The sequence below is a fragment of the Pollicipes pollicipes genome, unplaced genomic scaffold (genome assembly GCF_011947565.3).
Source record: "Pollicipes pollicipes isolate AB1234 unplaced genomic scaffold, Ppol_2.1 Scaffold_5724;HRSCAF=6776_pilon_pilon_pilon, whole genome shotgun sequence".
Classification (NCBI taxonomy): Eukaryota; Metazoa; Arthropoda; class Thecostraca; order Pollicipedomorpha; family Pollicipedidae; genus Pollicipes; species Pollicipes pollicipes.
In genome coordinates, this window is record NW_023596746.1 from 55,549,056 (window position 1) to 55,564,906 (window position 15,851).

The following is a 15,851-nucleotide window of genomic DNA, read 5'->3' on the forward strand; positions in this document are numbered from 1 at the left end:
ATCACACTTTGCACTAGCATTCGAGAACCTGGGCAGACCAAAGTTGCTGTTTTAGCTTGAACGTGTTTCTGGTTCAAGAAAAGTTAATCTCGGCACAAATTATTGGATTGAAACGGTCTGGAACATGAAGATTGAGGGGTCTGTAACATCATTTTCTTTGAATTCAGGCATTTTTATGGCATTTGCTCCTAAAGCCTGCCGCAAGCGGGTGGTTGAAGCAGGGCGGCAGCATGCAGTAGTGCTACGGTCTGTACGCACAGAGCTGTCAACAGTGAGTACCGTACCGGCCGCCTCGGCTGCCTCCCTGCCGTGCTTCACGTAGTCGGTGAACGTGTCTGCCAGATCATCCTTGGACATCCTTCGGTACTCATTCCAGTAGTAGCTGAGCTCATTCTCGCCCGTATCAACGACCGCCATTTTCTTCTGCAGGTCTGCGCACGGCCAGGGTTTGGTCAGTCGGGTCGCACGCTGCCAGCACGGCTGTCGCGCGGGGTTCGCAGCGCGCCCTCAGAGTACACGTCAAGCTCGGCCTTCTATTGCACCTATCCAGCAGCGGAGCCTGTATTGCACGGGGCGCACTGCTAAGAAGCAGCTGCCGATGCTGCGGAACGTCCCGGGACGCGCCGGCCGCCTGTTTGCGACACCGCGTGTCCCTACGATAACCTGGCGCAGAGGGCGAGCCGAAGTAGCGCGCTGCCTGACGAGCGGCGCGATTATTATGCCACCTCGGAGCGTCCACAGGCTGTGCAGAACGCTGGCAATGCTGACCTTCTGAATGTATCGAGAAAGAACTGCAATTTGCTGAAACCCTACGTAAGCAATAGTGCATAGGACCAACAGCCGGAAAGCCGGGGGGTGGGGCGGGCACTCGATTACAACATCGCGCGTCATGTCTATAGTAGGCTTACTTGCCGGCGACAAATTCGCTTCCTTTGGTATGATACATCAAATAATAAATAAATGGACAATCTGCACATAGTCGTCACTAAAAAGCTGACTCAGGGCCAGCCCATAAACTCATTTACACTCACCCCAAATGGTCAGTTTGTCTTCCTCCTTACAAGATCCCTTAAATGGGCAAATAGACGTTTCAACGTACTTCTTAAGAAGTTCCGTGGTCGACTTGAGGAGCTGGAAACACGTGCAGGTTTTACAAACAGCTCATAACCAGCCGGGATCAAGTTCCATCAGGGCAGGTACGCTTTTTAGGCAACGTTCCATGTGTGAAGATATTGGATATGTGGTGAAATATATGATGAAATAAGGTCACTTATAACCTTGGTACACTTTTAACTGGAGGAGACTACTCTAGACGACACAATTTCTCTGTTTCGTAAACGTGCTCCTCAATGCGCCATGGTGTGATTACGTCATCGTTTGTTGCACAGCATTGATCGAGAGCCAACTGACGGCCGTTTTGTGTTGAAATCGAGCTCACGAATGTCAGATATGTACGACTCAATCACTGTATATTTGTTTGTCTTGATCGCCGCGCAGCCAATGGAATGACAAGATTTCAATGACGTTATTATGGCGTCATGCATGCTTGCGTGATCTGGAAACAGTCGGCACATCTTCGCGGGCGTTTAGCTCAGGAACTAGAGAGGTTCAGGTCTTAAGAAAAACAGGGCTGTGAACTACACCGAGTGATCCTCAAGATTGTTATTTCATTTCAAAACCCAAGTATGCGTTCGTCTTGCAATGCGTTAACATGCACCCGGGTGGCCGTTGAATACCTTTCGCTTGGGTTAGGCTCAATTTGACCGCTAAGATCTCAGAAACTAAGAAAGCTAGAAATACCAAATTCAGAGGTATGTATGTGACTTATGCAAACATTTGAGGTTCCCAGGTCATGACCTTGGGGTCAAATTAGGTCAACGACACAAACTCCATTGGTATCTAAAGTGCCCCAAAAACCTAGATACCTATTCTGGCCGAAAGGTCACTGATGCTCTTCCGCAGGTCATGATGGCCAAAATCATACAAGACTGCCTTGAGTTTTGCATTTGAACAAGCATCAAAGATGATGCTGAACAGTATGTGCCGAAAAACGAAATGCTGACCTGGATCATTTTGGGTAAGTGGCTTATACCGATCCTTAATATGTCCATGGAAGATGCATAATGCGGTTACTGTAATCAATAAATGGGAAATGAGCATCAGAAACTACCCTTTACGGCAAGCCCTAAAGTAATACAACAGGTTGGCTTTGGCCTTGGTCTAACATTCATACCTGACCTTAGGTCAATACAATCTGTCCATTCAATTGTTGTGCTGTCTAATAGACCACCTCAGAGATGAATTTATTGGTCTAACAAACACTCCGCCGTTGCATCAGACTGAACGATTCCCTAGAAATTATCTCAACTGAATCCATGGCCTGAGTTTGACCAACCGTAGGTCAACAACCTTGCTAGTCGCACCTAAATTTTGGATACCAAGCGATCTGCCCTTTGTCTACAGCCACGCGAATCTAACGCGGCTTGGCCGCGCCTCTTGAAAGCTATCCCCGAAAAACCTTCAGGACCTTCGAGCCACCCGAGCGCGCGTCAAGATCCTGCAATGTGAACGGTCTCCCCTGACGACGAATGAGCCCGATGTCAGCTGACCTTGTGCATTGGGTGCTCACCTGCTGTGTGGTGTCCTCCTGAGCGGCCCCGGCGTCTGGCTCGGACAGGATGAACATCTGGCCCTGCAGACTTTTGTCGTCATCGCTCGGCTGCTCCGGTACCCATTCGGTGATGTTGATGGCCAGCAGCTCGCCGCGCGAGTTGTTCCTCGCCGCGAGGAAAGCCAGCGTGCTCGCCGTCTGCCCGATAGAGGCGAACATTACAGCACGCTTCGGATGTCAGACGGATTCTCTGAGCGCTGATGTAGCTCTCCGGCCGGTTACACAATGATGGTGCGCCACAGACAACAGGCTCGACAGCGTCCTTGGCGTGCTCGCCGCCACCACAGGCTCCTGCCAGCCGCCAGCTCACCACACGTTATAGGCACCTGTGTTCTGCTGGCGACAAATACCCACGAAATCGGAAAGGGTACCGGTTAGCGCCGACACGGTTCGTTAATTTTCAGGGAACGCTCCGTTCCTCAGACGCTGCTGACGGCCCCGTGTTACGGGCCTGCGTACCAGATCAGCCTCGTTGCTGGCGTTGGCGCTCAGCCCGAACTCCCACTCGCTCATGGTCATGTCCATCGCCACGGCCGCGAACGCGTCGTTCCAGTGGCAGACGACCTTCTCGGCGTCCGTCTGTTTATCGGTTGGGATTTTGGTGCAGCTGTTCACGGCGGTGGGCAGGCCACTGATCGCCTGCAGCGCCGGACTGGCGCGGTTGTCCTGCGGGCTGGCCGGGTCGTCTGCGGGCCAGCATTGGCACCGAGTAAAAACCGCAAACGCGGTGCGGGCGGCCTCAGCACGTCAGATACGGACAACTGTAGGCTTAGGCGGCACAGGCAGACCTGTGGCTTAACTGACGCTCCTGAGTAGGCCACTGATGCCTTCCTGCGGGCCGTCGGGCGCACCTGTTTAGGTCACTCGTTCCGCTACGTCCCCAAGAGAGTTACTAACACCTGCAGCCACGCACTGCGATATCAGCACCAGCAGAGAGCCCCCGAATCAACGCTGTACAACACAATGCACCAAAGGAAACCACTGTCGGTGTGCCTCGGTGACCACGCAAGGATGATACGAACAAGTCTTCTTTGGCCCGGCACGTCAAGCTGGGGATCACCTAGAACATTTGTGTTGTATGTCCGGTATGCTATGCTTCCCAAATGAGACCATAAATGTCACTGACGACTCGACAGTCGGCCACTCTCACCCACACAGTGGCAGGCGTGGCTTGGCGACGAGGCAGCGAGCCCCGCCCCTGCCTCAGCCCAGCCCGGAGCAGCGCCTCACCCTCGAGCTCCATGGTGGGGAGCAGCGGTGAAGAGCGGGCCGCGCTGTCGGCCATCAGCTGGTGCAGCGGCTGGAAGAAGCTGAGCAGGCCGGCGGCCGTCGGTGCCGGGCTGCCGGTGGTTCTCGCTCAGCATGGCGTTCCAGGGCAGGCTGCTGCCGTCCGCCATCACACCACTGCGGAGCGACCGGCGGGGGTGTGACGCCAGGCCGCGCGGGATGCCGCCTCGGCTGCAGTGCAACAACCACGGCCGCGCGCAGTGGCTGCGGTCTGACGTTAATCGGCTTTGATTGAAAGCAGGATACCTTGCGAGTATGAGAATTGTGAGCTGGGAGCACAGTCGTGCAGAATAAAGAAAATATTCCAGGAACCCCATGGAAGTAAGTGACTTTACAACACCCCTCTCCGGGGACGTTCCTACACCGCCACTCTGGGGATCTTCCTTCAAGACCATCCTGCATGTGACACCCTTCCACCACTATTCTGAAGGGACCTCAACACTCCCCTGCATGTGACACCCTTCCACCACCACGCTGAAGGGACCTCAACACTCCCCTGCATGTAACACCCTTCCACCACCGCTCTGAAGGGACCTTAACACTCACCTGCATGTGACACCCTTCCACCACCACTCTGAAGGGACCTCAACACTCCTCTGCATGTGACACCCTTCCACCACCACTCTGAATGGACCTCAACACTACCCTGCATGTGACCCCCCCCTAACCCACTCCTCCCCACCCCGCTGTGGGACTTCCCTCCATGACCGCCCGGCGGGGGCCTCCCCAAACAGCAGTCCCTGTGCGGACAACGCTGTGACCCCGGCGGGACCCCGACTGACCGCAGCAGGCCGCCGACCGCCTCGCTGGCATGCGGCAGGCACTCGTTGGTTGGGCAGGCGGCCGCGCGCAGCTGGAAGCCGGAGAACGCGGCCAGCAGGCGGCCGATGTGGGCGCCAGCGTCGTAGAAGCGGCCGTCGACGTCGGCCGGCGCGACCGCGACGTCCACGCCGAGCGCGGCGCGCAGGTGGGCACGCCAGGCGGCATCCGAGCCGGCCGTCGGCGACGCCAGCGCCCCCTCCAGCCAGCGCAGCGACGCCATGTGGTAACCGATCGGCAGCAGCTGCCCCAAGGACGAGGTCAGCCGGCGCGCACAGCATGGCAAACGTGCGGACTGGAAGATAACTATGGTCTTATATAAAAAGGTCTTTTGATTGATATTTCCATGGTAACAAAATTGCCACAAATTCAGCCTAACCACTTGCCAGTAGCCCCTGTGCAAGCGTCTCAGAAGGGTTCGGCCGCGTTACGACCACAGCGCCGCCGGTACCTGTGTGATGGCGGCCTCCATCAGGGCGTTGGCCGCCTGCTGGCAGCCGATGTCGCCTTGGCAGACGGGGTCAGCCTGGCCGGAGGGCCGCGCGCCGCGCGCCAGGTACAGGCTGACCGGCTGCAGGGACGCCAAGCCGCTGCCGTACCCGTAGACCAGTTGCTGCACCACGGACGGCTGCAGCGACAGCAGCTCCACACAGCTCGACAGGGCCCGCTCGAACCCTGCAGCCGTGGGCACCGGCTCAGTGTCCGCTGCAGCCACAGCGGGCAGCGCACAACGGATCTGCCCCAATGCCGCCAGAGACACAGACCCCAGAAGAAGATCTAAGACCCTAAGAGACCCTGTACTGATAACGCTCAGGGTAACTGCACTTCGTTTAGAAGCGAATCTTAAAATATTGCTTTCCTGAGAGGATCCTGACAAAAGTGTGAAAAATGAGCGGACATTGTATGATCATTCGAGAAAATTACGACACCCATTTTATGCATGATGTGCATACAAGTACAAATCTTCCAGAACCCTGCATAATGGATCTGCTTAAATTCTGCGAGTCCCCACACTCGACTCCAGACCCGCAGCAGTGGGGATTGGCCTCAGCTTGGAAGCCACATCAGCGTAAGAACTCAACACCAATAGGAATACTTAATTCCCAAGACATCTTGCGGCACCTCATGTATCAAAATCCGGCTAAGAAAGCTGTTTTCGCTCCTGCCACTTGTGACCACTGGGCCCTGACTGCTGTGGGGCGGGGCGGGGGGGGGGGGGGGGAGGCCGCCAGTCCCTCGCTGGGCCGGCCACCGGAGCACCCACCTGGGAAGGCGGGCGTCCGGAAGGGCGGCGGCTGCACAGCCACGGCGCGCCGGTACTCGGACTCGGTCATCAACGCCAGGGCGGCGCGCAGGCCGGCCACGTCACTGCCGGCGCACAGGCGGACCCTGGCGGCAGGCGGCGCCCGTCACGGCACGCGGCGGCGCGCGGCGGCGCAGAAACAGCGACGGGAACCGCGCCAGGCGGCCGCTGGCTGCGGGACTCAGCCAGGGCTCAGAAATCGCCCGCTCAGGGGGAGCACGCTGATGATGGAGCGGTGCGGGCAAATCGAAGTTCGCTGCCGCAAACACGATATCTCACACTGCGTTGCATCGCAAGGTTCTATCTATCGAGAACAGAGCCTCATATCTGTGCGATGTGGCGCGGGACTTAAAGCCGAGTGATACACCAGCATAAGCCGCACATGACACATCAGACCAAGGTCAGGTCGTAATAAATAGCGATTGGAACGTTGTGCAGAGGAGAATATGGCTCTCAGTCTAAAGTCAGACGATATTACCAGGCCAGTGGGGAAGATAAGCGTGGTCGATAGTCAGCAGACATCAATAAGTCTCTTAACAAGAACAAGGAAGTTCGCAGCTCCATGCATTCGATCGGAAGTCAGCAGCAGTCATGATGGCATGAAAGCATTCACCATCCGAACGCGTTATGTGCAGCCCAATCCAACCATCTTTAGGTAACACGTTCATGGCAGGGCTGAAAGCGTTTCCCGGTGGCATGAGTCAATCACGCCGAAAACCATCAGCTGATCGGTACTGGTGTTGCGGGATGCGCCGAACACGTAGGCCTCTCAGCGCACATCTGCCCGTCACACCCCTGGCGCCGTGGCCCAGCCCGGCCGCCGACCCCTGACGCTCACTTCTCGGTGTCGACGTAGCTGGCGCATTCGCCGGCGGCGCCGAACTCGGACTTCTGCCACAGGTCGACCGGCGCGGCCGGCAGCTCCAGCAGCCGCATGAACTCGTTCGCCAGGCGGGCCAGTGACTCGGAGCTCATGCGCTGGAGGCGGGTCACGTGTCACCGTGACGTCACACAATATCTGCCATATTTGATCAGAGGCACTGCGGTGCAACTACCATGGTTATCCGGGAGCAGTCACGTGAGTTCAGGCGGGAGGAGAGAGCTGACACTTCGGACGCGGGGCGAGGGTAGTAGGCGCAGTCAGACTTGACAAGCCGTGCTCGGTATGATGACCTTACCTACGCGCGCAGTCGCGCTCGCTGCGCATCCCCACGCCGGCAGTGAAGACCATGCATCCCCTGTCTTTGAAGCACTAGGGCACATGTCCTGCCCCTTCGCACAGCGCAGAAAGTTCTCCTGTTCTGTCGCACGACATGCCTACTCTGCCTCTTCACGCAACACGGACGGCTGAGCCGGCCGTCCTTGCGAGACTTCCGGATGTCGAATACCCCGCCGGTGCGGCCCGGCTCGGCCCTCCGAGACACGCGGGTGTCGGATACCCCGCCGGTGCGGCCCGGTTCGGCCCTCCGAGACACGCGGGTGTCGGATACCCCGCCGGTGCGGCCCGGCTCGGCCCTCCGAGACACGCGGGTGTCGGATACCCCGCCGGTGCGGCCCGGCTCGGCCCTCCTAGACACGCGGATGTCGAATACCCCGCCGGTGCGGCCCGGCTCGGCCCTCCGAGACTCCCGGATGTCGGGCACCCCGCCGATGCGGCCCGGTTCGGCCCTCCTAGACACGCGGGTGTCGGATACCCCGCCGGTGCGGCCCGGCTCGGCCCTCCGAGACACGCGGGTGCCGGATACCCCGCCGGTGCGGCCCGGCTCGGCCCTCCGAGACTCCCGGGTGTCGGATACTCCGCCGGTGCGGCCCGGCTCGGCCCTCCGAGACTCCCGGATGTCGGATACCCCGCCGGTGCGACCCTGCTCGGCCCTCCGAGACACGCGGATGTCGGATACCCCGCCGGTGCGGCCCGGCTCGGCCCTCCGAGACTCCCGGATGTCGGATACCCCGCCGATGCGGCCCGGTTCGGCCCTCCTAGACACGCGGGTGTCGGTTACCCCGCCCGTGCGGCCCGGCTCGGCCCTCCGAGACACGCGGGTGTCGGATACCCCGCCGGTGCGACCCTGCTCGCAGCGCGCCGGGTCGCCGACCGACCCACCTTCTCCCTCAGCAGGTCGGCGAGGGCGCCCGAGATGTCCGGGTAGGGCAGGGCGCGCTGCACCAGCGACGAACAGTTGTCCTGGGCGGCACACTCTGGCGGGACGAGGGGACGCGATCAGTGGGGCGGCGCCGGGGGACGCCACCGACGCGTCGGGGCACGCAGGCTTGCCCGGATGAAGGCTGGTCGCAGGCTTGCCCGTACGAAGGCAGGCCGGGGCGTGCCATTGGCGATTGACGTATGACGTCATCGAATTAACCTTACCGAAGCCGCGAGATCCATTAAAAAGTGTTCCAACATCATGCATTTAGTCATGGCGTACCACGGTGATATCGCGTTTCCCAGATACTTGGACTGGAGGCGGGAAGCCGTTGACGCCGTTGCCAAGCAGTGTGTGACAAGGCAACATCGGTTCTCGCATGGGGACATCGAACACCAGTCAACAGAGCGCCGATGTCTTACCGAGGACCAGGCTACCCAGACTACGGTCGCCGCCGGCAGCGGCCGACCGTGACTTCAGGTGGGCGACCAGCTCGCTGAGCAGCGGCTGGGCCGCGGACCACATGGCGTCCAGCTGGGACCGCGGGTCGCCCGAGGGCGTGACGAACGGCGACCACCACAGCTGCTGCGTCGACCCCAGGTCTGGGGGAGGGGGGGCGGTGATCAAAGCCCGACGGGCAGGACCGCTGAAGCCGCTCATAAAGCGGGGCCGTCGGTTTTCGCCGACTGAGTTAACACAAAGCAGCGGCCAGTGCCCGAAGATGGTGAACACAGCAGAGCGGTTAGTGCCTGCTGACAGCGAACACAGCAGAGCGGCCAGCACCTGCTGACAGCGAACACAGCAGAGCGGCCAGCACCTGCTGACAGCGAACACAGCAGAGCGGCCAGTGCCTGCTGACAATGAACACAGCAGAGCGGCCAGCGCCTGCTGACAGTGAACACAGCAGAGCGGCCAGCGCCTGCTGACAATGAACACAGCAGAGCGGCTAGTGCCTGCTGACAGCGAACACAGCAGAGCGGCCAGCGCCTGCTGACAGAGCTAGTAAGGCAGGACGGTAAGTTTCCGTTACTAGTTGATACTGTAGAGTCCAAGAATCAACGGGAATGATGGTACTTTGTAGACACCAAGACTAGTACCGGTGTAACATATACCAGAGATCACTCCGGGGTAAACAAAAAGGCGAATTCTCAGTGTCCATATTGTCGTCAGTGACAGCCGTTGATGGAAGTGTTCTCAGTTTTCATTGATATAGAACACCAGCATCTACCGAACCGCCATAATCACCACTACTCTCGGGAGTGAACAGCGATTGCCTCAAATACAGTAACGACGGGGATCGTGTCAAAACCTAGACAGCTACACTGAAAAATTCCGTCCCAATGATATCGCCAGCTGTAATCTCAAACAGCATTCGAGATTGACATTAGATGTACAGTTACCGGGAACCTCTTGGTTGCATCATACAAAAATATACCCACTTGCGACAAAACAGCTAATAAAACAGCCACCTGCAACACACCTTCGGAGCAAAACAGACGCCATCAAGCAAGCAAAACCCAGCGCCGGGGTTTTTACACGGAACTCAAGACATCATCAGCCTTGCCACGGGCCTAACCGTGACAGTCTTCCCAATGTTTCGCCTGAAGGCATTTCTATCTTTTGGCACGACTTTTCCGACGTTTGGGTGGCTCCGGCTCGTGAGATACGAAGAACAAACACCATCAAGATAAAACGCTCGTTTCTAGTTGAGAGTTGCCGTGTTATCAGGCTGGCACCCTAGCGCTCCCGCTTATCGGAGTGCCACGGGTCCGACGAGCATCAAATGAAGGCCACCGAAACCCGATGTTAGGGACCGAAGGTGTTCGGCCGCGTGGCAGGTACAGCCTGGGACTGGGAGATGGTGCGTTGGCTCTGAGAACTCTGGTCACTCGAGACTGTTCACGCCTGTGACAGTTGTTTGAAGTGGTTCACTTGCGGCCGTTAAGCCGTTCTCAGTCATTTGGAGAATAGTGTAAAATTTTCTCACACGCCTTTTGCGCTGTTTTTTTGTTGTTGTGTTGATATGACACACGCTCTTGTCGTATGCTGCATCACGCATGCGGTGAGCAAGCTAAAACGGCCCGCCTTTGACATGGAGTATATCGGCCATTGTCATTGCGTTGTGGAATGACATTGACGTCCAGCAACCGGTGTCAAGACATGACGTCCGCAGCGCCGCGGTTTGGTAAATTGACACCACATACACCGTTACTGGATGCTTGCACCCACAGAACCTCCGGACTCAGACTCAGTGATTTTTTACGACTGAGGAGTGTGATATAAGGGAACGAAAGCAAAGTTCAGTATTAATGGTCATGTAATGATGATCCTATCATATCTGATGAAAGAGCACCATGAGCCACTAGCAGTGCACGAGGGGGACTATCGCTGCGCCTGCTATCTGTGGCAAGCCAACGCGATAGGTTATCTACCGGCGCAGCACTGGCCGACCCCGCTGATAGAGACCGCGGCCCGACGCTCGTCCTGCCACACCTGAGGCGACCCAGGGAACCGACCCGTGGTTAAAAAACCGTCCTCTGGCCGCCTGAAGGAAACGTGTGGGGTGGAGGGCGGAACAGGATCACGTCGGGGTAGGATGGAGATCCTCAAGCAAGGGCTCAGACCACGAACGAGGGATCAGACCCATGCCAGGGCACAACACCATGGAGGGAATAGACCTACGTTGAAAGACAGACTCGTGAACGGGAACATATCCATGTTTGGGGGCAAGCCCACGGACGGGGCAGCGATGTTGGGCGACGGACCAACGAGGGGTGACAAACTGGAAGACAGTGCACGCGAATGATTGGCGGTCCCGGGACAAACCCACAAGCTGTGGAAATCAGCGCTACGAACATGAGGCGGACCGTGGTGGGAGACAGTATTAAGGCAGGGGAGTAAAACCATGCCCAAGACAGCTGGACCATGATCAAGCCAGCTGGACCATGCCGGGCACGAGTCTCAACCGCGGACTTAACGCTGCTGCGCTAATTCACGCAAGGAGAGCGGGCGACCAGCTGCCGTATTTGCACACCAGTCCCGAGTTGTTGAGCGGGTCAAAGTGAAATTTCGGTCATATGAATCTTGCATCTGTTTAATCTAACGGCACTATTCAGCGGGCTATCAGGTAATGTCGCCCAGCCACGATCTCGCCCCCAGTGTCTGGACAGTGCCTGGCGAGGGCGAGAGACAGTGTCTCCTTGCGACGCGTTCTCGACATGCCACAATGGTCTTCTCGGCTGGCCACTCCACAGATGTGACGGGGAATAACTGGAAACGTGGTTGATTTCGGAAACTGTTGTATTGGCCATTCGGGCGACCACACCTCTCAAATCGTGCATTTTCCGCCAAAGTATCTTACGGTATCATAACGTGATAACATGGGGTAAGCTGTAACACATGCCGTTTTTCTTAATGCTACGAAACACGAATGCACCAAATGATATCTAGATCAGTGCAAGGCAAAATAAGTCCCGAAAGCATCATCTACATTGCTTTAGCACGTACATTTGGAAGCATGTATTTGGCAACCCCGACACCAATGTTGGCAATAAGACTGCCATCAACGTATGGTCGTTAGCTTCTGTGGGCCAATCTAAACGGGCGAAACTTGGAACGCATAACGGCGCTTGAACCAAAGTTTGCAGTGCATCAAATCAAAACGGTCACAGCGTGTCATACAATGTGCTTTGTCACTGACAGCGCCCCCAACCTATTACGAGAGGGGTGGGGAGGGAGTAAGCATGTCTAGAAGCCTCCTAAACGCACCTGGGGGCTTCCTACGTACAACAGTGTGGGATATTTTACTCTCGGTTTTCGTCGACTTTTCAGGACAACTTACTTAACTGTAAATGATTGGCTAAAATCCCAGCCCATTAACGGTTCATTCTGAATCACTGCTACGCCCGGAACAGTCTGGTGCAAGCTGCATGACCATTATCCGAGGCAAACTGAGCTAACTAAATAACCTCCACACCACTGCTGGCACAACTCAGCCACTTTGGCCCACGATGTGACGGATTTGAACGCTGATAGGGCGCACTTTGATGAACGCTGATAGGACGCACAGGTCTAAGGTCAGTGGTCTGATGCGGTAGGAAGTTGGAGTCCGTCGTGCGCGCTAGGTGTAAAACGATTTGGAAGTGAGCGGGAAATTGGCTAAATTGCATGGTGGGCCGTCTAGTCCCTCACATATATTTTTTCGTGCTGATCGGGCGCCGAGTCGGCTGGAGGTTAAACAATAGTCAGTGAAAACTAAACATTACAGATCAGTTTAATGGCGCCGGTTCGCTTCAGGAGCAGTCTCTCAGAGCGATCGGGGAGGGGTCTGGTCGGATCATCGAGGTCAAGCGATCGCCGACTGACAACGCGCTTACGCAACAGCGCTGCCACAAGCGGACAACCATAGCAAGTTTTGTCAGAACATAGCTATTTTGCTAGCAGAACATAACTATGACCCCAAACAAGGCTCAGAGCCACAGCCATAAACATGACAGTGAGTGAATTAAAATGATAGAAATAGACGTCTGCATAGAAGTTCGGTGACTACCACAATTTCTACACGAGTACCAACCAATATCAGTACATTTCGTGGTAACCCGTTGCATGAACGCATTATTTACTACAAAGGCCCATCGAATGGTACCTTAAGACGACTTTATTTGGGAACAAACGCCACATGGCCGCATCTAGCTGCACGCCTGGTGCGTTTTAGCCTGTCCCCATGCGGTCGGTCCTATCGCAAGGTGTGCCACACGGGCCATGATAAGACAGACAAACACTGCCTGAGCGCACCAGCCTGATACAAAATCTCGACCCAAGTCGAAGGCCGGAGAGACTGGGCCATGTCCTCCATGAGCAAACCGGCAGAACGTGCATTAAACGTGAGCGTCGTGAATTCAGGGGATTCAACATGAACCAAGGAGACATGGCTCTTTAAGCCAGCGATTTGTAAAGTTCGAATGGCCGCGAACTAAAATGAGAACTCCGTATAGAAAGATCAAACGCATGGTTGTGTTTTACCATTGACTGCGATGCTACCAAACACTATTGCCCGCGCGGCGCGTCGCCGCGACGGTTAAAATGGGGAACGTGCTGCAACCAAGGATGACATGCAAAACCGCAGCACCGGACGAGAGCTTAAACAAAGCGCACGACGGATTAAGGTCTTAATACGATATACAATGTTCTCCACGCATGGGGTTGCTGCTCGGTTCATTTTTCGTTTTCGGTCTTATGTGTGTCATTGGGGCTTTACGTTGCACTCAGCTGCTGAGGATATAAGGCGTCGCCTGCCTGTCACCCTGGCAGAAAGGGCGGGCACCGCGGGGAATCGAACCCCGCACCTCTGGTTTCCCAGACGCGCAGTGGTTAACGCAGACGCGTTAACCACTACACCCCCATTACCGGCACCCCAGCCCGTTTTCTGTCTTAATCTCAAAGATTTCGCACACCCTTTTGCAGAACGGCATGTCCTCTAGACGCGTGCCAGTAAGAGCGGGACACCGCAGATCACAAACGTCAGAGCTCGCGGGACACGTGGCGCAGTTCAGACACGTTCGGAGTGATGAACACGCGGTACACAGATGGCAGCTCAGACACTTGCGGAGTGATGAACACGCGGTACACAGAGGGCAGTTCGGACACGTTCGGGGTAATGAACACGCGGGACACAGAGGGCAGTTCGGACACGTTCGGAGTAATGAACACGCGGTACACAGATGGCAGTTCGGACACGTTCGGAGTAATGAACACGCGGGACACAGAGGGCAGTTCGGACACGTTCGGAGTAATGAACACGCGGGACACAGAGGGCAGTTCGGACACGTTCGTAATGAACACGCGGGAACACAAGAGGGCAGTTTCGGACACGTTCGGAGTAATAACACGCGGTATACAGAGGGCAGTTCGGAGACACGTTCGGAGTAATGAACCAGCGCGCCGGGACACAGAGGGCAGTTCGGACACGTTCGGGGTAATGAACACGCGGGACACAGAGGGCAGTTCGGACACTTACGGAGAGACGCCGCCAGGGGCTCCAGGCGCGATATGTAGTTCTGGAAGGCGGCATGGACGTCATCGTTGCCGATGGCTGCTCCTGAGGCCGAGCAAGCGGGTTAAACGCGGGCAGTGCGTCAATGCTTAAACTCTGCTCTAGAAAAATGCTTATGATGAGATACAGGGTGCGTACATCTACTCGCAAATCGGTGACCAGCAGCTTGGTCAAAGACTTGCGTGCACATATTGGCAAAAATGACTTAGAGACGTCAGGAGACGCAAGAGTTGTGGTCCACCCGTAGAATGTGCAAATCAAATCTAAGTTCAAAATATGCCCATCAAAACTGGGTTATGCAAAAACCTCACTTGAATCAAGATGAGGCGAGGTAACATTTATCAGGATGGCAAAAACAGCTCATAGCAAACCGTCATCGAAAAATGGAAACACACGGACGCATGGCTCTGCGTGACACAGCAGCAATACAGTTCGACGTCGTGGCAATCAACGCCCCGGCTCCGAGTGGCGGACGCTCGCCAGCTAGCGTTAAACACTGTGTAAGATGGCAATCACGGCGCGGGCAGGCAGGTCACCAATGCGCGAGGGCGGCGGCCACCAGCGGCTCGCGACAGTGGGAAACAAGGCTCACCCTCACGCCGTTTCTTGAGCAGTTTCTCGAGCTCAACCTTGCCCAGGTTCACCTGAAAAGTGCGCGCATCGTGAGCAGGACTGACGGGCCTGTGCAATGTGCCTCAGTCACACTCTGTCACATCATGCTGTCTTTTTAGGCGAATGGGTAAATCCCACGCGCAGGAGGCTTGATCTGTGTGACATGAATTCACATGTGGCATGTCACATGTCACCCGCACCACCAAATGACGCACTATCTATGCATGGGTCAGTGTCCCTGGGCTACATGTAAAATATCGCTTCCCTCGGTCATCAACAAGGCAGGTCCTTCATCGGGCCCTTCCAAGCTCAATCCCCCAGCGAGGTGCCCGTCCTCGCCTCTCCACAAAAATTTCGCTGGTCTCCGACCCCGACCGCATCATCGCGGTTTCACCGATAAAACGAAGGTTTCACTGGTGTGCTTGCTATGACATTAGCACAGCGTTTGACGTGATTGGTTACAGCTTGCAACTCTATAAATTGAAACTGCACGGCATTGGAGTCCCTGGTCGCCGCCCTATCTCCTGTGGCCCACTCGGAGTGTGTTAGTGTGCGATGGGTCGGGGCGCGGCGCGACCTCGCTGCCGCCTCCCGACAGCAAGGGTGTCGGCCACGATAGCGCAGGTGTCGGTCAGTGCTCGGCTCCTAGAGCAGTGCTCTTCAGCTTCCCCAACAAGCTGGCATTAATCGCAGCTGGTGCAAACAGCTGACGCGTGCCTCCTAACGTAATCCTTGGCGCTTATTGAGTTAACAGTTAAGACAATGTCTTGTGTTTTTGGTCACCGCAACCTTCTAGCGGTCAAATGAGGTCACTGACCGGAAATGGACACCAGTGATCTTTTGCTTCGACGGAGTATCTAGATTAAAGGTGTTTACATGAAAGAGCTTTAAAATGATAAGATTGTAAGGCAAAATAAACGAGAGAGAGAGAGAGAAAGAGAGAGAGAGAGAAAGAGGGAGAGAGAG

At 56.2% G+C, this 15,851-nt stretch overlaps 2 protein-coding genes across 2 annotated transcripts in view; both read right to left on the reverse strand.

The window, feature by feature from the left end:
* The window catches only part of LOC119103231 (uncharacterized), an 8,827-nt gene extending 3,960 nt beyond the window's left edge, over window positions 1-4,867 (reverse strand). Inside the window, exons 1-6 of the mRNA XM_037226672.1 lie at window positions 4,741-4,867; window positions 3,902-4,075; window positions 3,131-3,357; window positions 2,630-2,809; window positions 1,032-1,131; window positions 200-431 (exon numbers count right to left, since the gene is read on the reverse strand). Coding sequence (XP_037082567.1) covers window positions 200-431; window positions 1,032-1,131; window positions 2,630-2,809; window positions 3,131-3,357; window positions 3,902-3,956 — 794 coding nt within the window. The 5' untranslated portion in view covers window positions 3,957-4,075; window positions 4,741-4,867. The remainder of the gene's footprint in view (window positions 1-199; window positions 432-1,031; window positions 1,132-2,629; window positions 2,810-3,130; window positions 3,358-3,901; window positions 4,076-4,740) is intronic.
* Window positions 4,068-15,851, reverse strand: part of LOC119103232 (uncharacterized) — a 12,478-nt gene continuing 694 nt past the window's right edge. The window contains exons 2-10 of the mRNA XM_037226674.1: window positions 14,866-14,917; window positions 14,238-14,318; window positions 8,644-8,823; window positions 8,182-8,276; window positions 6,919-7,058; window positions 6,042-6,166; window positions 5,229-5,452; window positions 4,910-5,021; window positions 4,068-4,075 (exon numbers count right to left, since the gene is read on the reverse strand). Of these exons, the coding sequence (XP_037082569.1) occupies window positions 4,068-4,075; window positions 4,910-5,021; window positions 5,229-5,452; window positions 6,042-6,166; window positions 6,919-7,058; window positions 8,182-8,276; window positions 8,644-8,823; window positions 14,238-14,318; window positions 14,866-14,917 (1,017 nt within the window). The remainder of the gene's footprint in view (window positions 4,076-4,909; window positions 5,022-5,228; window positions 5,453-6,041; window positions 6,167-6,918; window positions 7,059-8,181; window positions 8,277-8,643; window positions 8,824-14,237; window positions 14,319-14,865; window positions 14,918-15,851) is intronic.